The sequence below is a fragment of the Tupaia chinensis genome, unplaced genomic scaffold, assembly GCF_000334495.1.
Source record: "Tupaia chinensis unplaced genomic scaffold, TupChi_1.0 Scaffold146140_1, whole genome shotgun sequence".
In the NCBI taxonomy this organism is placed as follows: domain Eukaryota; kingdom Metazoa; phylum Chordata; class Mammalia; order Scandentia; family Tupaiidae; genus Tupaia; species Tupaia belangeri.
The window spans coordinates 3002315-3024853 of NW_006205995.1; the positions used below are offsets into that span (position 1 = coordinate 3002315).

The 22539-nt window shown below is 42.0% G+C and overlaps 1 protein-coding gene and 1 pseudogene across 1 annotated transcript in view; one reads left to right on the forward strand and one right to left on the reverse strand.

The window, feature by feature from the left end:
- SLC27A2 (solute carrier family 27 member 2) overlaps positions 1-22539 on the reverse strand; it is a gene marked incomplete at its 5' end in the record, with an annotated part of 57490 nt that extends 34951 nt beyond the window's left edge. The window contains 2 exon segments of the mRNA XM_014584269.2: positions 2555-2764; positions 22207-22539. Of these exon segments, the coding sequence (XP_014439755.1) occupies positions 2555-2764; positions 22207-22539 (543 nt within the window).
- Positions 11701-12394, forward strand: LOC102474406 (transcription initiation factor TFIID subunit 13-like; annotated as a pseudogene).

The following is a 22539-nucleotide window of genomic DNA, read 5'->3' on the forward strand; positions in this document are numbered from 1 at the left end:
ATGGCCAAGGATTACCATCATAGTAAACAAATTCAAAACTGTGCCATTATGAGAGCAGACCCACAGGTGGGACACACAGTGCAACTGGGATCAGGTGACCTGGCACCTCCATTTCCCTGAAGTACCAGTCATGCCAGCAGTGTGCTCACATGCAGGAGGGCCAAAGGCTGTCTCTTGAGAAAAGGCAGTGACATAATATCCAAGTATTGGTAGTGCCCTGCATTTTAGGAAACAGAGGGTACACCACAGAGAAGATACTCTAATCTTGAGAATTGGGGAGCTTGAAGCCTTTTGATCATCTTCCCAGCAAAAACCAATGAGTCTGAATATCCATCCTCCAGCCCCCATTCCCAGGAACACGGCATTTGAGTGCACTCTCACCCCTAGCAGAGACTGAAGAATCAGGAATTTCCCCCTTGCAAACTGGGAAGTCTATACTCCTCTTCCTCTACAAATTCAGACTCCAAGAACAACCCCCTTCTCTGTCTGTGGCTTTCAGGAGAACGGCTATTCTGGGCCTCCCTGAACTATGTAAGTGCACAGAGGGGAGAGTTGGGGCAGCTGACGGAGAGGAGGGTGCCCAGGTCCTCTTGCTTGGTGAAAAGAAAGAAACTAGGGGCTGGCAGATGCCCACTTGCCTGGACAACACCAGGTCATGCGTGTATACTCAAAGTCATTGTTAGCGACTCTGAAAATATAGACTTTAATACTAAACCAAAATAGAACCAAAGTGAAAATGAATCATCAAACTAGTACTAAAGGACACAGCCACAAGGAAAATAATACACACACGCACTCAAAAATCCTTCTAAGGACCAGCAGTTAGCCTAATGGCTATGTTGCTGAACTCCCATGTAGCCGACCACGGTTCGAGTCCTGGACCTGGTGGCTTAAACTCACATCGGGCACGTGTGCGTGCATGCCCAAGATCCTGAGAGGAGAATGGAAGAGAAGGGATTGCGGCGTAACCATCCCCCCTGGGGGGTGATTTCTTGCTTTCTGTCTCTCTCTGTCTTTCTGGTGAGCACACATGTCCTATAGCAAAAACCTCTCCAAAAAAAAAAATCCCTTCTATAAAAACTACTCCATCAATCTCCCTTCTATAAAAACTACTCCATCAATCTGGAAGAAGTGAGTTTTTCACAGGATGCTTGAATTTTAATGTAAAGACATAAGAAACATAAAAAAAAAAGGGGACTCTCTCTCCTACAAAGTATTATACCAATTCCCTACTAACAGCCAACAAAATACAGGAAATCACAGAAATGACATGTATGGAATTCACAATACTGATCATAAGGATACTCAGATGCAGGAGAATTTAGACACATACTTTCAGGAGATGAGAAAAATAACCCATGATATGAATGAAAAATTCGATAAGGATAGAAATCTTAAAAAAAGAGAAAAAGAAATCCTAGAGCTACAGAATTCAATACAGAAAAATTTGGTAACATCAACAACAGGTTAGATCAAGCAGATGAAAGAATCTCTGAACTTGAAGACACAACATTTGAAATAATCCAGGCAAAAAGAAAAAGAACATTGCTAAAAATGAAGAAAACAGTGGGAATTACGGATACCATTAAACCATCGAATATTCACATAATGGAAATACCAAAAGGAGAAATGAATAATCTATTTCATGAAATGTTAAACAAAAATTTCCCAAGTCTAGGAAAGAGATACAAACAGCTAGATTCAGGAAATTCAAAGGATGTCAAATAGAGTCAGCATAAGAAGATCCTCTCAGTAGGTGGCATGGTGGTTAAGGCACTGGACTCCCACATGGCGGACTGTGGTTTGAGTCTTAGACCTGGTGACTTGCTTTCTTACTTTCCTCTTCTCTCTCTCCATCTCTCTGATCAAATTAAAAATGATAATAATAAATGAGATTAAATAAATAAAGAATTTAAAAAATGCCATAAGGCTCCTAGAGGAATGCCTAGCACATTTGATCTTTGATATTGTTTATTCTGTATAGCCAAGTTCTAATAACATTCCAATAACACTATTAATTGGAAGGTTTTTTTCTTCTTCTTAGTGCCTCATAAAATAATGGGATAGCTTAGGCATCCTATATTTGATGAAATATGGTATTTTAGGCCCTGTGTTAGAGTCAGTCTACATCTACCACACCCAACATCTCCAAATCAGTGTTGCATGAGAAGATAGTGGTTAAAACATTTATACAAATAAAACTCCATTACTGTCCTCTGGTCTTCTCTGCTGTTTCATTTATAATTGATTATATATTCACGTGGACTCTGAATACAATAAAATAGACAACAAACATTAAAAAAAATCCTACAACCAACTCATCGTAACTATTTTTGTAGTTCTTGGTTAATCTCTTTCTCTGTTCTATATCAACTGGGGGAAAATACACATAGCTTGGGGAAATAAGATTAGTTCTCACAGGTAAAGAGTTAAATCCCCCAAAGTATTAGTTGCCTGCCAAGTTTTTCCAAAGAAAGACAACATTTGAAAACCCAAGCCAACATTTAACTCCTTCAGGGTAGATCCATTTCTTTGAGAATCTTTTTATTTTTACCTGTAGTCCCAGAAGTATAAATGTATAAGGCAGGAGTGGAAAAAGTAACTTCGGACCTCCAAGACTCTGGGATAGGCTCAGTTGACACTTCATCCACTTTGTCCAGGAAAGAGTCAACCCCATCTGTGTTGGAAGTTCTGCTCACATAATAGATGGACACGTTATCTTTTTTCAGGCTTGGTAGCACTTCTTCAATAGCTGCTTGTAGTTCTTAATTTAATAATAAAAAAAAAGATCCAAACAAACTAAATTAGTTCATTAAAGTTGTACTACTACAAGAAGCTTCCTGATAATTTTGTTTTCAGCATAATTTTTGCTAAAATATATATACATGACATGTGATGCTTATAGCTATATATTTAACATGGAACTTATTACATTTGGGGAAAAAAACCCACAAGATTCTCATGCTTGAGAGAAAGTTTGATTGTTTCATGAGTATAACACAAGATTCTAATGTTTGAGAGAAAGTTTGATTGTTTCATGAGTATAGCAGATGGTTGGTTGAAATCCGTACTTCTTATAGCAAGCATAAATGAATGGACATATGGGTAAAACCCAAGAAATATAAGTGCTTAACTTATACGCATAACTGGTATAAGCCAAAAAATACTCCAGAAATGAATTAAGCTATTCCCAATATATTCCCCCACAGGACAAGTGATCAAAAAAGGAAAAAAAAATTTAAGGAAGGAGAAGAAAAATAAAAAGAAGGGGAAGAATGCTAACTAGAAAAGATGATAGAAGTCAACTTTACAAAACCAAAAAAATTTGAAAGATTGATAACAAGTAGTTCCACTAGGAAGTTTTAGTTGATCTGATAAATAAGCTCTAAATTTTATAAGCACATTCTTTGATCCAAGAAAAAACAGAACTGATTAGTTTAGAGCCATGTTTTTCAAACTATGGGTCATAATAGGATAAAATCACTTAAAGCAATTAGCATTTTTAAAAACTAAAATAGAATAAAGAAGAAAATTTCAGAATATATCACACATAGTAAGAGGTAAGTATTGTTTTCTGAAAGTTTTGTCTTGTCTCTGGGCCAGCCAGTGGTGGGGTGATTTACAGGTGGCTGGGTTGCACATGGCCCACTGTGCAGTTCAAGTTCTGGACCCAGTGACTTAAAGGTACGTGAACGTGAGTGCCCAAAATCCCAAGAGGAGAATGAAGAAGGGATTGAGGTGTGGCCATCCCCGGTGGAAGGGCTTTTTCATTTTCTATCACTCTCTTTCTGTCTGTCTCTGTTAGGCAAGTGCACACATTCTATAACAAAATTTGTAAAAAGTTTTGTCTCAGGGAACCAGCGGTTAGTGTAATGGCTATGTTGCTGGACTCCCACGTAGTCGACCGTGGTTCGCGTCCCGAACCCGGTGGCTTAAAACTCACGCCGGGTGCGTGTGCGTGCGTGCCCAAGATCCCAAGAGGAGAATGGAGGAGAAGGGATTGCGGCGTGACCAACCCCCCTGGGGGGTGATTTCTCGCTTTCTGTCTCTATGTCTCTCTCTGTCTGGCGAGCGCACGTGCCCTATAGCGAAAAACCTCTCAAAAAAAAAAAAGTTTTGTCTCAGTTATGTAGGTAGGTGGGGACTAGGTTGCACACAAATGGATTTCTTCCTAGGTCAAGGTAAAAAAAAATGAAAGGTATTGATTTAATATGTAAATCACATTTCATGTTTGCTACTTCGATTTTTTTTTTTTTTTTTTTTTTTTGCTATAGGGTACGTGCGCTCGCCAGAAAAACAGAGAGACAGAGAGACAGAAAGTGAGAAATCACCCCCTAGGGGGGATGGCCACACTGCAATCCCTTCTCCTCCATTCTCCTCTTGGGATCTTGGGCACACATGCACATGTGCCCGTTGTGAGTTTAAGCCACTGGGTCTGGGACTCGAATCGCGGTCAACTACATAGGAGTCCAGCGACATAGTCAGTGCCTTAACTGCTGGTCCCAACTACTTGGGTTTTTGTGGCCTACAGCCATAAGTTGAAACTGCTTTTAGGCTTACCTGCCTTGAATTATGCGAACTGAAGTGAATATATTTATTTTTATAGGAAGCTGACTCAATATGCCAGGAAATTAGCTTGGGGAGAAAATACCTGATTTATCTAATATGCCTTGTGTTTCGGATGTTTGTGTCTGATGCTTCTATTAATATAAGAAATAAGATGAAAGTGGATAAATGAAAAAAATTAACCAAAAAAACCACTCCTAGACAAAAATTTTAATAGCACAAAAAAATGTGTAATAGAAATCATTAGGCCATTACCCTATCCTCCTCACAACTAAACCTGCAGTCTAGATGCAACAACTTTTAATTTTTTAGCTGTTTTTTCTGGCAATCATCTCCCATCACCAAAAAAAAAAAAAAAGTGCCTTTTCTGTTACATCTTGGCCTATCAATTTCTCTCTCTCTCTCTCTTTTAAGGTGTTTGTTGTAACACTTGTGCATTCACCATAGAGAGGCAGAGAGAGCTAGTGAGAGGGAAAGTCAGAAGTCCCTCCCTGGGGAGATGGTCATGCCACAATCCCTTCTCCTTTCAGGATTTTGGGCATACATGCACATGCACCTGGTATGATTTTCAAGCCACCAGGTTTGGGACTCAAACCATAGTCAGTCAGGTGGGAGTCCAGTGCCTTAACCACCATACCACCTGCTGGTCTCTTGGCCTGTCAATTTTGATCCCATCACCATTTTACCCCTGTCCTCTCTCAGCAGTTATTATTGATACTTTCCATTATCTAGGTTAATAGCATTTACATCTATTCTGAGACCATAACTCTTATTTCTCAGTTTTGTCCCCAGGTGGGCTCTAGAAGCTGAAAACCCAGGATCAAAATTGTTATGACTGGGATCAGCAGATGGCGTAATGGTTATGTTGCTGGACTCCCACATGGCTGACCACAATTTGAGTCCCAGATCCAGAGGCTTGAAATTCACACCAGGCACTTGTGCATGCATGTGTACCCAAAATCCCGAGAGGAGAATGGAGGAGAAAGGATTGCAGCATGGCCATTCCTCCTGGGGGCGGGGGGGAGTGATTTCGTTTTCTGTCTCCCTGTCTCTCCAGTGAGAGGATGCTCCCTATAGCGAAAATCTCTCTCTAAAAAAAAATATGACTGAGCGAATAATATTTACCACAGAGCCAAGGAACACGTTGTTATAATCCTATTTCCATTTTCAAATAGTTTTTCTCCTGGAGTTTCTGGTTGGCTACCATTTCTTTAACATACTCCTTGCTCAAATTCTTCTTTCAACCCCATTAGATCTCCTATGTTGGGCCCCAGGAACTTTTATTAATCTCGCTACTATTTTGTTTTTGACTGGATGCTCTCTAGTCCTTCAGCATGTTGGAAAAGTTACCACAAGCACTAGTGATATTGAGACTGGGGTAGCAGCAGCCAATTCCTTGCCACTGTATTGGCTTGGGTTCTCATTATTTCCTGTCTTGATGATTGCACTAACCCACCCACTCCCCCTTTTTGTCTTTAATGTCTCCCTACTTCTGATTTATCAGTTTCACTACTAACCAACTTCTTGTTGCTCCCCTGTTTAAAAACCTTCAATGGCTGCTCATCTCCTGTGATAGAATCCATTCTCCTAACTTAGAAGGCCCTTAGGTCCCTTAGTTCACAAGCTCCTTCTTGCTGGCCTTTTCCATGTCATCTCCTGCTATCTACCTCCTGTCCCCATCCCTCTAACCACACTGATCTTTGTGAAGTCCCTGACTATGTACCCATAGGCTCACATCTCTTTACCTCTGTCCAGGTGGCTTCATCTGTGTGGAATGCCCTCCTATCCCCAGGTCAACTGGAAAACTCCTTAGGTGACACTTTTTTTTTTTTTTTTTAAGAATTATTTTATTTAACTTTACTTATTTATTTATTTCAATTTGACCAGAGAGGGACAAAGTGAGAGAGAGAGGGAAAGTGAGAAAGCAAGCCGCTAAATCTGGGACTCAAACTGCGGTTGGCCATGTGGGCACCCTTAACCACCATGCCACACTTCTCTTCTGTCACCTTCCCTCCCTCTGGACAGGAGAGAGCTCCTACAGGAGCTGGCACATACATCTACCAGGGTATGATATGATTCAATTCTTTGTCTCCTCTATTGGACAGTGGTATCTTTGAGGCTTAGGATCATAACTCAATCATCCTTGTCCTCCCTTCACTCCTAATGCTAGATAATTGCTCAGGAAATATTTATAACGGAAAGACTTTGCACAAAGTGTTATATTAGTGTGGAAGAGACAGGAATAAGTGAAAGCTGGTCATTTAGGGACCAGCAGTTAGCGTAATGGCTATGTTGCTGGACTCTCATGTAGTCAACTGTGGTTTGAGTCCTGGACATGGTGGCTTAAACTCATGCTGGGCATGTGTGCATGCATGCCCAAGATCCTGAGAGGAAAATGGAGGAGAAGGGATTGTGGCATGGCCATCTGCCCTGGGGGGTGGTTTCTTGCTTTCTGTCTCTCTGTCTCCTCTGTGGAGGGGGAGTGTCCATAAACGAAAAACCCTTCAAAAAAAAAAAAAAAAGAAAGAAAGAAAGAAAGAAAGAAAGAAAGCTGCTCATTTAAAGGATTCAGATCTTATAGTACTATGAATTGGTAATTTTTAATAAAATAAAATGTAAAATGAGGTAATTTCTGTGATACAAGTATACCTTATATACAAGCAAGGGCCTGCAAAGGTAGGTTAAAATACAACTACTACTGCTTCTTATAAAGAACTAAGAAATATTGAGGCCAGCAGGTGTGTGGTAAGGTGCTGGACTCCTACATGGCCCACTGTGGTTTGATTCCTGGACCTGGTGGCTTGAAAATCATGCTGGGCATGTGTGCGTGCAGGCATGTCCAAAATCGCAGGAGGAGAGTGGAGAAAAAGGGGTTGCATGATCATCCCCCCAAGGAGTGATTTCTCAGTTTCTCTCTCACTCTCTCAATCTCTCTTTCTGGTGAGCACACACACCCTAAGGAAGTAAACAAAAACAAACACAAACCAACAAACCAACAAAAAACTTAAAAAAAAAAAAAAAGAAATCTCTAGTTTTTCCCTTCTTTTCTTTTGCCCTGAGACTGAGGCTACGTAGCCACTCTGTTCATAAGTAACCTAGATGTGTTCATATTCCCTCTCTTGCAGCATTTACTCAACATCTAAAGAGTGCTCCTGATGTGCAAGGCAAGATTCTAAGCACGGATGCAATAGTGAGCAAAACAGATGCTGCCTCTCTTTTTGTAGAGCTGAGGTCTCACAGGGAAGAAAACAAATAATTAATCAAAATAAGGCACCATAGGTATCGCAATAGGGAAGAAGGTACAAAGACAACCCAGAGGAAGTGCTGTCTCAGCTGAGACCTGAAGGATGAGCAGGTGTCAGCAAGATGAAAATGAACTGAAATGTACTGAGCCTGTGTCTACAGAAGGAACAGTTTATGCAAAGGCCCAGAGGCAAAGCAGCGCAGTGTCAAAGTAAGTAAAAGAAGCTATACCTGACTGGAATGCAAGAATGGGAGGGGAATAATGCTGTGAGAAGAGGTTGTCCATGGCCCAGCAGGTGGCGTGGTGGTTAAGGGCGCTGGACTCCCACATGGCTGACTGTGGTTCGAGTCTCGAACCTGGTGACTTGCTTTCTCACTTGCCCCCTCTCTCTCACTCTGTCTCTCTGGTCAAATTAAATAGAGTTAAATAAAACAATTCTTTAAAAAAAGAAAAAAAAAAAAAAAAGAGGCTGCTCTGTGTTTTGGGACCAGTTTCTGAAGACCTGGCTTTACTCAGGTAAATGAATTGAAAAGGGCAGGACCAGACGTAGAGGTTCAGGTTGTAGATGAAGCTTGTCTGGTAGAGTAAGAGCGATGGTGGGGAGTAGATATATTTAAGAGAAATATCAGAGGCAGAATAGATAGAACTTGTAAGATTGTTTCTTTCTCTTGTTTCTTTCTTCCCTTTCTTTCGTTTTTGCCATAGGGCCTGTGCGCTTGCTGGAGAGAGATGTAGAGAGAAAGACAGGAGAGGGACAGTGAGAAATTTTCCTCCAGGGATGGCCACGCTGCAATCCCTTCTCTTCCATTCTTCTCTCTGGATTTTGCACATGCACGCATGCACATGTGCCTGGCTTGATTCTCAAGCTACTGGATCTGAGACTTGAACCACGGTTGGGGATTTGGGAGTCCAGCATCTTAACCACCGTGCCAGCTGCTGGCCCCCAAAACTTGGTAAGACTCTTAATGAGAGGCAAATCAATCCATGAGAGTAGGTCAAAGGGACTTTCTGTTTTTCTAGTTTCTTTTTTAAGGTACTTAGTCAGTAGTTACATGTCTAAAATTAATAGTAGTGATAATAAAAATAAAACACAATTAAGCAGATGTCATGCTCAATCACAGTTCAAGCAACTTAGTTCAGGTGTCTTCTTCTTTACTCATGTGTGCAGCTGGTTCTCTACAGGCATTTAGTTTGTGAACTGGACCTTTAACACAAGTCATCTCATGTGAAAGGAAGGTCATGCCCCTCCCAACACAATCTTCTCCATTTCTTCTGGGCTGTTAATATAGAATTTGTTATTTGGGCATTGATTTGATGCTTCAGTGGGTTATCAACTAAATTTGAAAGTAAATTCTGAATCTGAATGCTGCCTGCCAACTATCTAGTTGATGTTTGATGTCTTCTTTCCTTTTTAAAATCTTTTATAGATATGATTAGCTCTACACGTTCTCTCATTCACACACACATATATATATATATTTTGGTAATTATTATTTTTTTGTCCAAAGTTTCTTTCTTTCTTGGGGCCGGCAGGTGGCATGGTGGTTAAAGGCGCTAGACTCCTGCCTAGTGGACTGGGGTTCAAGTCTTGGATCTGGTGGCTTGCTTTCACTTCCCCTTTCTCTCTCTGTGTCTATCTGGTCAAATTAAATAATAATGATGTTACATGAAATGATTAATTCTTTTTCTTTTTCTTTTAGAGAGAGATTTTTGCTATAGAGTGTGTGCTTTTGCTAGAAAGACAGAGAGAGAAAGAGAGAGACAGTGAGAAATCACCCCGCAAAAGGGATGGCCATGCCACAATCCCTTCTCCTTCATTCTCCTCTCAGGATTTGGGCACACACGCACATATACCCAGCCACCAGGTCTATGACTGGAACCTTGGTTGACTACATGGGAGTCCAGTGATGTAACTATTATGCCATCTGCTGATCCCAGATAAGTAATTATTTTTAAAAATTACCTTCATAAAAAAGTTTATTTCTTTCTTCCGAGAGAGAGAGAGAGAGAGAGAGAGACAGACAGACAGACAGACAGACAGACAAAGAAGTACTCCTACCACGGCTTGGATGCCACAATCTATCCCTAGTCTCAGCCAGCCCTAGGTCATGGGTGTACGTGTGGGGGTTGTGTTCAGGGAGGTCTCCAGATACAAACCCTGATCCTTCCTATGTGAATCAGCCCCATGACATATTGCAGTATCGCTGTACCACTGCCTGCCCCCTCCCCTTTTTTATGTAATTCTTATTGTAAAGTCTGCTCACCTCAGAGTGTTAGTCTACCTGTCACAGGCTGGGTTCTCTGAAATGCTGAACTTGTGTTTGGGAATGCTCTTAGGAATGGTAACTGGGCGGCTGCAAGGGAAGCAGACTGTCTAGAGAGGAGGGAGCTGAACTGTGAGGCAGTCACAAAAGCAGTCTTCCTCAGCTGATCCTCTAATCCTGTGGAGACTCTAGACCTGGGCTGACCTTTCAAGGCTGTCCCAATTTATGGAAGCTGGGCTGTGCCTTTATGCCTGCCCATCAACCAGTCAATGGACTCAGAATGAGGGTCGGCAACTGGCCTCAGGCAGGGTGGCTGTTTCAATCAAGGGCAGGTCCTGGAGAGCCCAGCAGCTGAGGAATGAGGACCTATGTCCTGAAGAGGGGGATCTGGGCAGTCCATCACAGTATCTGTTACATTACCCTCTCATACTATCTAATATCAAAGCTTTTATATACACGATTTCACATAATTTTCACAATACCCCTGTGATGTGAATACCAGTAACTATTTCTACAAATGAGGACAGATGCTCAATGAGCCAATGAAAACTTACACACAAAATAAAAATCATTAGACTGGGCTTCTGGGATTCCTGCCTCCCTGTACTAGTCACTTGGGTTTAAATTTTGGTCAAGTGTCTTACTTTTTGAAAGATGCTGGTTACTTGACCTGCTCAGTTTCTGGTAGAAAAAACACATAGCTCAGTTCTTAAAGCCTAATATGGATGATCTCCTGTTCATTTTCTTGATGAAGAGCACGATCTCAGGCAGTATTAAAAGTTTAGGAATAAGAAATCATAGTCATTAAAAGTTGCTTGAAGGGTGTAGAGTTGATCCACCAGCTCCTCGTTAGTGTAGGTTAAAATTGTGGATCTAAATTATTGTCTTGTTCACTGTAGACCTACAGTTTATTTCATTAGACATGTTTTGTTTTACATCTAACAAATATTTATTGAATATAAGCTAGAGGCATTATGCCAAACTCTGAGGGGTGGAGTATGAGTGGGCATTTGAGTTCACATCAGGGAAACTGAGAACAAAAGAAACTTTACCTCTTTCTTTCATGGAACCTGTCATATTTTGTAAAAGTTCTAGGGACACCTTAATTTGGGGTAGTTTTTCCAAAGAGAAAGAGAAAATAAGTGCTTAAATTCCAAATAAAACATACTTCCAGGGGACAGCAGGTGGTGTAGTAGTTAAAACACTAGACTCCCACATGGCCAACCACGATTCAAGTCCTGGACCAGGCGGCTTGAGAATCATGCCAGGTGTGTGTGCATGTGTGCCCAAAAATCCCAGAGGGAGAATGGAGGAGAAAGGACTAATGTGGCCAGCCTCCCTGGGGGGTGATTTCTCACTTTCCCTCTCACTGTCTGTGTCTCTCTCCAACAAGTACAGGTACCCTATGGCAAAAACCTAAAAATAAACAATAAAATAAAATAAAATAAAATAAAGAAATCAAATGTAAAAAATGTAAATAAATTGTGGACTGAAACAGAATCTCAGAGAAAGCAGGATGCCCTTGATTGATGGGAAATAATTACATTTTGATTCTCCTCTTAAAGTCTATTTTGTTCATGCTTGGAGCAAGCCTCAGTGGGGCATTGTAGGTGGCCGGCTGGTGGGATGGCAGATGAAGAAGACTCAACTTTTGAGGAAGAAAATGAAGAAACTGGAGGAGGTGCAGAAGGTGGATGGGGAAAAGAAAGAGACTTTTTTTTTTTTCCCCTAAAGAATTATGATGTATAGGTTTGGGGATGATCAAATCTTTATACCTAGCCAGTGGATGTTCTTGAAGACCTTGTCATAGAGTTCATAACTGAAATGACTCAAGGCAGTGTCAGTTGGAAGACAAGGTCAAGTACAAGTTGAAGATATCATGTTTTGGATTTGAAAGGACCCAAGGAAGTTTGTGAGGGTTAAAAACTTGCTCACTGGGACCAGCAATTGGCATAATGGCTATGTCGCTGGACTCCCATGTAGCCAACTGTGGTTCAGGTCCTGGACACGGTGAGTTAAACTCACGCTGAGTGCATGTACGTGCGTGCCCAAGATCCCGAGAGGAGAATGGATTGCAGTGTGGCCATCTCCCATCGGGGGGTGGGTTCTCGCTTTCTGTCTCTCTATCTCTGTCTTTCTGGCGATCGCACGCACCCTATAGCAAAAACCTCTCCAAAAAAATAAAAGACTTGCTCACTATGAATGAAGAATTGAAACCAGCTGGAAAAACATTTGATGAAGTAAACTATGGATCTTGACACTTTTGGTATTGTCTGACATTTTATTATCTCTTGGGGAAACTGTAATGACTATGTTTTCTACAGGAAAGGTCCTGATATGCTATGTAAATGAAAGCTGGAAAAACACAAAGTTTCCAGATTTATTTTTATGTGTTGGAGTTAGCATGATATTTGAAACTTTAATTGCCTGTCTTTAAATGACCATATTAATTTCTTATTGGATTTTAATGATCACACATTAGTTAAAATGCCTCACAAGCCGTGCAGTTCCTATTAATGTCGAGTATCTAAAGTAGTATTTATGTGTTCTGTCTATTTGTGCCACTGTAAGCTGTACTGTAGCTGTTTAATAAGTGAAAGTTAAATGGCATCTTTGGCTGTGAGGGTTGGCAATATGTGCTCCATGTATTCTGAAGTCTTTAGACAACAGTAGTCTGAGAGGCTAGTACAGATAATAAACTGGTTTATGTTTCCTTTAAAGAGACGATATTGGAAAATAGTGGTATTTTTGTTTGTCTTAAAAAAAAAGATAATATTCTGTTCTTCAGATCATGGAAGTTTTTATTTTATTTTATTTGGATAAACTGAAGATGCTTCAGTGTTGGAAAGCTTTTTTGATTTAAAAACCTTTTGGAGCTTAACATACCACTTGTTAAATTTTAGGAGAACTCATGGGAACCAGCAGTTAGTGTAATGCCTATGTCACTGGACTCCCACGTAGTCGACCGTGGTTCGCGTCCCGGACCCGGTGACTTAAAACTCACGCCGGGCGCGTGTGCATGCATGCCCAAGATCCCGAGAGGAGAATGGAGGAGACGGGATTGTGGCATGACCATCCCCCCTGGGGGGTGATTTCTCGCTTTCTGTCTCTCTCTGTCTGTCTGGCGAGCGCATGCACCCTATAGGGAAAACCTCTCAAAAAAAAAAAAATTTAGGAGAACTCATTAATTTTCCCAGATCAGATTAAAGCTTCTAAAAAATAAATGCTTTCTGTAGCAGGAGTAACATTGTTTACTAAGTAGGATAAACATTTGGGTAGTGTTTTATTAACATATTTGTAAGTACTTGTTTGGTGCGAAAACTGTACTTGACTAAAAATGTATGTGGCTATGAAGCCACTTCTATAGTTCAGGATATACAGGCTGTGTGTGTGTTTAGCTTATTGTATTAAATTATTATTGCACTTAGCCTAAAATAAGGATTAAAATTGCATTTGAAGAGATCACTGTTACTCTTTGTGGAACTGAACTTTTTGTGTACCATTTGCATTATGAATCCGTGCTTGGGGAACTTTTGCTTTCTTGGCCTATTAATCAAAGAAATAAAGTATATATAAAAAAAAGTCTATCTTGTTCAAAAGAAAAAAATAATCAAGGTACTGTACTAAGCAGCTCCACAGCACTTATTTTTTAAGGAGGGAAGAGAGAAATTTCTTTAAAAAACAGGCTCATTCCTGGAAAGCAGAGTGAGAAGATGGCTGGTGAGCTGAGTCAGTCTTCAACTCCAAGGTGTCAAGGCGCCATCACTAAACTACTAGTGGTTGAAGGGACCATGTCCCATATGGCTGTCCATGTTTCAAGACCCAGCTTGGCTTGAGGAACATATTGAGCACATGTGTGTGTATGCCCCAATCCTGACAAGATGGAGAAATGAAGAAGGGATTGCAGAGTGACCATGTTCCTTTCTGGGGTACTTTTTTCCTCTCTCCCTTTCTCTCTCTTGTGAAAACATTTGTCTTCAGGCAGTTAAATAAACACAAAAACAAAAACACCCCAGAAATGCTTAGCAATATCTGAAATGGACGCAGCGAGAGGAAACATGCTCTGATCAAAATTTCAGAAGAAATGTAAAAAAAAAAGTGAGATGGTTGGTAGATTAACAAGATTGAAGATTTCTCTGTTTTCCTCATTAAGAAAAGCAACTAGGGTGGCAGGTGGTGTGGTGGTTAAGGGCACTGGACTCCTACATGGCTGACCGTGGTTTGAATCCTGGACCTGGCAGCTTGCTTTCTCACTTTCCTTCTCTCTCACTCTGTCCCTATCTGGTCAAAAAGAAAGAAAGAAAGAACAAAAGAGAGAAAGAAAGAAAGAGAGAAAGTCAAATAAAATAATTCTTTTTTTTTTCCACTATAGGGCGTGTGTGCTCGCCAGACAGACAGAGAGAGACATAGAGACAGAAAACAAGAAATCACCCCCCAGGGGGAATGGTCACACCGCAATCCCTTCTCCTCCATTCTCCTCTCGGGATCTTGAGCACACACGCACACGCGCCTGGTGTGAGTTTTAAGCCACCGGGTCCAGGACGCAAACCGCGGTCAACTACGTGGGAGTCCAGCGACATAGCCATTACGCTAACTGTTGGTTCCCCTAAAATAATTCTTTAAAAAAAACCCAAAAAAACAGCAAGTGGCATGGTGGTTAAGGGTGCTGCACTCTACATGGTGAACGCGGTTTGAGTCCTGGACCTGGTAGCTTGCTTTCTCACTTTCCCTCTCTTTCTCTTACTGTCCCTCTCTGGTCAAATTAAAATAAGTAAATAAAGTTAAATAAAAAAAAAATTCTTTAAAAAAAAAAGAAATGAAAAGGAACTGAAATGCAGATTGGTGCTAACACAGTTTGGAGACAGTTTGAAAATACTTCTTAAAATGCCATTTTTTAACTGTGATTTTGCATTTTTCTCAGTGGCAATTTGCAATGATAGTATTTAATAACCTACGGTCTAGTCTGTAGGGCAACATGACGTGTCAGAGTGCTCTTCAGAGACATACTCACATCCCTCCCTCCTCCCCACACAAGACAAATCACCCCCGTGTTTGAAGGATGTTTAATTAAGATTAAGTTCCAACAGGAGTAAGTAAAAATTAACAGGAAAATACATCGTTATCATAAAATTATGTAACTCAATCATTTACTTGATATTACTTTTCATTTTGCTCAGTTAAGGTTCTTGTTTATGTGAGCTTCTGTTTTCTCAATAGCCCTGGAATCAAAGGTAATTCCTTATCATGAGGTTACCAGGTCATACCAGGCCTTATATAAGTGTCATTTGATATCTGTAAGCAACCATGTCACCTGTCTAGCAAGGATCTACTTCCCCGTTTCTCTGAGGCTGTGGGAGGGCTTTTCAAATACTGGGCACTTACACTCATTATGCAGAATAATCCGAACTCTATTCTTCTCCATCAGATTCAATAACATTAACAGCTGATTCAGAGCTTATTTTGTTTATACTTCTCCACTCCCTCCTTGTTTCCAAAGGAAACAAACTGCATTCCCACATATGTTAGCAAACTGCTAGTTTGCTCTGGAATGGAGATGTACAATCACCCCCCTCTGGTAACCTTTAGTGATGAACAAAGGAGAAAAATTGTAGAGAATATCTTTAGGCTAGCTCCCCATTCAGAACTTGGGCTTTCTGACTGGGAATCCCAGACCTTGATTATATGAGAAGGTCTTTAAAAAGTTCATGAAAAATATGTGTCATGAAAAAGCTAGGTACAGATTTTAAAGGTTTTTTTTTTTGTACCAAAATTAACTCATATTTTAATTCCATTTTTGCCATGAACTTTCTGAAGTCCCCTCACATTACTCATTTGGGGGATTGGGTTTTTGTCCTTGTATAGGGTCCCCCACCATCCTATACACAGGCCCTTCCCTGTGTGGTCCTGGCCCATCCTGTATTCATACCTGCTTCTCTCTGCACAGAGACTCAGAGAAAGAGCGTCTCTTCTACGTTCCACTGCCAGAGGTGCGGGACATGGTGACTGGTTAGCGAGGGCTCTGAGAGATAACCAAATCTGTGGGAGAGTGAGGCTGGCCTGGGGAAATTGAGTTGAAAGGAATTTTCTCACATCAGGACATATTTGATTTTGCTACATCATTTAGGCTAGCTCCCCATTCAGAACTTGGGCTTTCTGACTGGGAATCCCAGACCTTGATTATATGAGAAGGTCTTTAAAAAGTTCATGAAAAATATGTGTCATGAAAAAGCTAGGTACAGATTTTAAAGGTTTTTTTTTTTTGTACCAAAATTAACTCATATTTTAATTCCATTTTTGCCATGAACTTTCTGAAGTCCCCTCACATTACTCATTTGGGGGATTGGGTTTTTGTCCTTGTATAGGGTCCCCCACCATCCTATACACAGGCCCTTCCCTGTGTGGTCCTGGCCCATCCTGTATTCATACCTGCTTCTCTCTGCACAGAGACTCAGAGAAAGAGCGTCTCTTCTACGTTCCACTGCCAGAGGTGCGGGACATGGTGACTGGTTAGCGAGGGCTCTGAGAGATAACCAAATCTGTGGGAGAGTGAGGCTGGCCTGGGGAAATTGAGTTGAAAGGAATTTTCTCACATCAGGACATATTTGATTTTGCTACATCATTTTTCAAGCTCTCATGCCCAAAGCAATGGTGCTTAAGCTTTGGAGAAGGAAGGTGTTTAACCAACCAGAATGTGGAACTCATTAATTCAACCAGCTCTTATTAAGTGCCTACTCTGTGCTAGGCATGACTAGGGCATTATTCAAAGACATACGAGGGAACTTCTAAAGTCAATGGGAAAAAATAAAATTAAAGTACTAGTCTCTTTTGGTGCAAAAAGTTTTTGAAATCCATGCATAGTTTTAACAGTATGCATTTTCCATAAACTTTCTGAAGACCTCTCATTGGAGAGAATTTTATGTATTTAAGACAAAGTGTACTGAAGCAACTCAATTAAGTTACACCTTGGTTAACAGTCCAGAGAGGCAAAAAGTGAAGATTAGATTATATCTATGCCTTGATTCTCGACTAAAGTTGGCATTAGAAAATTACCTTTTTCACGGGATTGAGGTCACTGCTGTTGGCTACTCCTTGGATCTTTTTTTGAGTCCATGTTTTCTCTACATTAGTCTCTTTAATTAGTTTTTAAAAACCAACTAGTATTTAAGTCTACTCAGTTGTTGTTCTTATATAGCAAATTCTTTAATAAAGAATCTCACTGGGGACCAAGTGTAATGTTGTGTCACTGGACTCTCACAGTTGACCGTGATTTGAGTCCTAGACCAGGTGGCTTGAGACTCACACCAGGAGTTGTGTGTGTATGCCCAAAATCCTGAGAGGAGAATGGAAGAGAAGGGACTGTGGTGTGTCCAACCTCCCCGGGGAGTGTTTCTCACTTTCTGTCTCTCTGTCTCTCTCTGTCTCTCCAGCGAGTGCACGTGCCCTATAGCAAAAATCTTTCTTAAAAAAAAAAAAAGAATCAAATTTCTTCCAGTGGAGGTCAACAGTTGCACAGTAGTGAAATATGATGCTTGAGAGGTAGACCCATATGGGAAAGTTCTGGGTTCAGTCTGGAGACCTCCCCAGGTATGCTAGGCATATGCATGCCCATGCTTTAGGGCTCGCTGAAGCTGGGAGCTGGCTGAAGTTAGTTCAGTCTGGAGACCTTCTGAGGTATGCTAGGCATATGCATGCCCAGGATTTAGGGCTGGCTGAAGCTTGTGACATCCCACTGGGTGTGCTGTCTGTCTCTCTTGCTCATGGAGGAAATAAATAAACTTTGAAAAGCAAAAGCAATGAGCTAGCCTCATGACCTAGTGGTTAAGGGAGCCAGGTTTCACATGGCTGACCACGGTTTGAATTCTGACCTTGGAGGATTGGAATACATTCTGGGTGCACATGCATGTATGTCCAAAATCCTTATAGGGTGGAGAAAAGGAGGAGAAGGGATCGTAGTGTGATTGTGTCCCATTAGGGGGTACTTTCTCCTTTTTCCTCTCCCTTTCTCTGTCTGATGAGTGCATGTGCCTTCTAGCAGTAAAAACACAAAAAAACCCCAAGAGCTTCAGGCAGTACTCCATTTCCCTGAAATGCTCTCCTGCAGCTCAATTGTCAATGCCTCCAAGAAGCCTTCTTTCATCCTCCAGCTACTCTGTAGCTCTTCAGCATATTTATCACATTCTCTTGGGCATCACAATCATTTATGTGTTTTGTTATCATTGTTGTTGTTGGACTGCGAGGTCCTGGAACTCATTCATCTTATCTCCCCATTCCATTGTGGCAATTAGTTGTACCTTGTGGGGACTCTCTTAATGTTTCTTGATTTGAAAGTTAAATTGTTGCAGCATTTGCTTAATCACCCACCAGGGAGGATGGCCATGCCACAATCCCTTCTCCTCCATTCTCCTCTTGGGATCCTGGGCACGCATGCACACGCACCTGGTGTGAGTTTTAAGCCACCGGGTCCGGGATGCGAACCGCGGTCGACTATGTGGGAGTGACATAGCCATTACGCTAACTGCTGGTCCCAAGTTCTCTTGTTTTAGTGCTTTCAATGATGTAATGTTTTTGGAAACTTTTGGAAGCATTTTCCTTTACTGCATCATTTAAATAAGGGCCATCCAATTTCTATTTTTTTTTTTTTCAACCTTGTCATAGATAATCTGGAACATTTTCTAACCTGTTTGGGTCTTTTCTCCGGGTCTTAGTCTTGTAATAGAAAGAACCCTTAGGTGTTACTAAACCCCATACAAGAGTAGTATCCACACTGTGGGAGCCTTGGAAAGTTATGTTAAGCCAGGCAGCACAGACCTGGCCAGGGAGCTTATGAAACAGTTCATGCGGAGACCTGAGTTATCAACCCAAATGATGATCTTATTTCCAGCAGAAACAGAAATAAAACACGTTTACTATTTCAGGCCTCTTCTGGATAATTTTACAAAGTATCCCATGTTATGTGAAGCTAAACATGCTTTCTTTTTACCCAGATTTTGTGCTTGAGAAGTTGTATGAAAAACTACTGGTCCAGCAAGTTGGCTCCTATCAGCTACAAGAGTGATTCAAATTCATATTGTTGAGGACAATTTCTCCTGTGATTACTTAGATCAGACCCTGTGATGGAGAAGTTTTCTGAAATGTACAACAGAGAGAAAATCATATTCTCTGAGAGATGTGTGTTCTGTTTGGTTCAGGGAAGTGTTTGTGAGTCTTAACTTTTTGTAAGTATAGTAATTTCAGAAGGTATTAACCCTGTTAAACATTATAAAGAGTCCCCCACCCCCACATTCATGACAACTGGCCCAATCCTCATGATAAATGCAACTATGTAGGTCTTTTACATGTACTCCAGAATTTGACAGACAGCTGGAAATAGAGCCCTTAGTAGCCCACAGGCCCTGAGGCTGGCATTCAAAGTATAGAATCCAACTTACCTTTATGTACCATGTTCAGATGGTATGATAGAATAAAAAGTATCCTGGAAATGAGAAAAAAAATCTGGGTTCTGTCCCCACTTCTGTCACTACCTACCAACATAACCCTGGGCAATTCATGTCACCCCTCTGGGCCTTTGTTCAGTGTGAAAACTAGAATGTTCTCAAAGCCTAGTTGTCAGACTGCTTCAAAAATAATCTGGAGGTGGGGCTTGTTATAAAAACACACAGTCCTGGGCCGCTATCACAGTCCTATTGAATCCGTTTTGGGGGATGGGGCTCAGGAATTTGTCCAAAATAAGCTTTCCAGGTGATTCTTATGCTCATTAAACTTCCTTTTCTAAACTGTTTTTTTTTTTTCCTGAAATATAACATACTCATTAAAAGTTACAGGATTATAGGATTAGAATATCCCTAAGGGTTCTTTCCACTCTAAAGAATTAGCCCACTTCAGACATTTCCACATGAGCATATTTACTAAACGGCACCTTTGGACTCTGTGTCACTCCCTTTGCAGGAGTCAGTTCAGGCCAGAGTGTAATTCTGCATTGTGTGCAAAAGTATCTCAGTGGTTGTGAAAAACAAAATGTTTCTCAAAAGTGTCACCTTGGGGCTGGCAGGTGACATGGTGGCTAAGGGCGTTGGACTCACACATGGCCAGCCGTGGTTCGAGTCCCAGACCTGGAGGCTTGCCTGACCTAACTCAAAGGTCATTTTACAGCCAGAGAATGCCTTGTGTTCTCTGGAAAGTTTAGATCATGTTCGATTTGGATGTAGTCTTTGGCTGAGAACTGTCATATAGGCAGGGAAGGAGGTAGCTGGTTGTATTTCTGACTTTATTACAAGCATTTAGCCCCAAATTTCTTTGTCAGAAAAACTCCACACCTTGTGAACTCCTTCCTAGGGGGCCTGGAATACTAAACAGATAAATAGTTCTAAATACCTCCTAAAGGGGTACAAAGTACATTTTAATAACCTCCCTCTAACTAAACTGTAAAGTAATAGGCTTTGGAAAGTCTTCCAGATACTAAATAGAGTCCGTCTTCCCAGGCAAGAAGAAATTGTTAGAAGTTCTCTTGAAAGGACTGTCACCTTCAGATAATTTAGCTGCCTTTAACTTGGTTCCCTGCTTTTAAATTTATATGAAGCGTGTGTGTTCTGGGTTATTTTATGCCACATGAAACAAGCTTCCTGGTTGTTTACAAAAGAATCAACATTTTATCTTTCTGTGACTCTAGGCAAACGGTTTAACTTGCCTCCATTTCCCCAGCTATGAAAAGAGGGAGAAGAACAGCTGGGTGCTTGATCCCTTCCACTTAAATACCTTCCATCCATGCAGAAGACAACGATGCTGGGAAAGAACATGGGCTGGGAGGTTGTACAGACCTAGGTCAGAAGTTTAAGCCTCAGTTTCCTCAACTGTGTAATGGACGGGTGGGAGCGGGGGAGGAGGGGGTGGGTGGTGGTGGTGGAGGGTTATTATATGATTTCTCAAATGAAATGAAAGCATCCAGCACACAGCTTGGCACAGAATGGTGAGGCTTCCTGGCTGTCTAAGCCCTTACTTTGTCACCCATGTCTTTCAGTCCACACCTGGCTAGGCTTCTTCTTAGTGATGAAGAGATTAACAATTGTTGCTTCTTATTCAAGGGCAGACACACACTCTCTGATAGAGGAAAACCATCAGTCCTGTGAGTAACAGGATTCTCAATCTCTACCTGGTCTGGTGATCACTTTAGCCTTAAGTTAACATTTCAGGTCTGGCTGAAATGTGGCAATGGGTAACCACAGAACCAAAGGCTCACTGTTACGGCCAATGGTATGGCGGCTCACCAGGTACCGCAGCAGGTCCTCCAGGCCTTTCTCTTCAGTGGGGAATCCCCTTCTCTCTACAGTGAGAGGACTGCAGAGAGGATGCTAACAACCGCTGAGAGCAGACCGCGGTCTTGAAGTCTGCCTCTTACAGAGGAGGAAACCAAAGGACAGAGAGGCAGAGTGACTTTCCCACGATCACACAGCCAGTTAGGAGGCAGATGAGAACACTTTGCCCGGGTCCACTGGATTTCACACTCATGACCCTCTGTACTGTACAGCAGATGCAAGCATTGGTTAAGAGCTTGGACTTTAGAGGTAGACAGCCCTGGTGAACTCCTACTCCACCTCTGTGATCTGGGGCATGAGGCTTCAGGCCTCAGTGATCCATCTATGAAAGTCCCTTAGGGAGGCCAGGTGGTGGAGGTTAAGGTGCTGGATCCCACATGGCCGTCTGTGTGGTCAGAGTCCCAAACCCAGCCTCTTGAAAATCATGCCATATGTGCATGGCCAAAATCCCAAGAGGAAACTGGAGAAGGGATTGCTGCGGGCCAGCGCCCTCCTCCCCCGAGAGGTGATCTCTCACTTTTCCTCTCTCTGGCAAGCACACTCGCCTTATAGCAAACACTTTTTAAAAAGTTTCCTCTTAAACCTTATCTGTCGTGAGCATTAAAAGCGACAGTATGGATGGTGCTTAACACACGACCTGACACTATCTTTTTACCTAACAAGTGGTTCTCACGATTATTAATCAACTTTTCAAGGAAACATTGCCATCTCCCCCTCTACATCCTTAGTTCTAATTTGAATCTTTCTGCGACCCTAGGTTGCGATGGTAACTCAAGGCGCGGAGAAGCCTTAGGGCCAGGGAGGGGCGGTCCCCAGAGCTCACCTGGGGAGGCCAGCAGCACCTTCGCCCCGCAGCACTGGAAGCAGTGCAACAGGGACTTCGCGCGAATGTTGCAGTTGAGGCACGCCATGGCACAGCCCAGCTTGGCCAGCCCCAGCCACAGCCACACGTAGGCCGGCTCATTGCCCATAAAGATCGCCACGGAGTCTCCCTGGCGCAGGCCGAGGTGGTCGTGCAGCACCCGCGCCACCTGGTTGCTGCGCCGGTCCACCTGCGCGTAGGTGAGCGTCTCCTCGCCGAAGAGTAGGAAAGGCTTGTGCGGGGTCTGGCGCACTTTCTCCAGGAAGACCTGCAGGATGGTGGGCACCGGCCGCC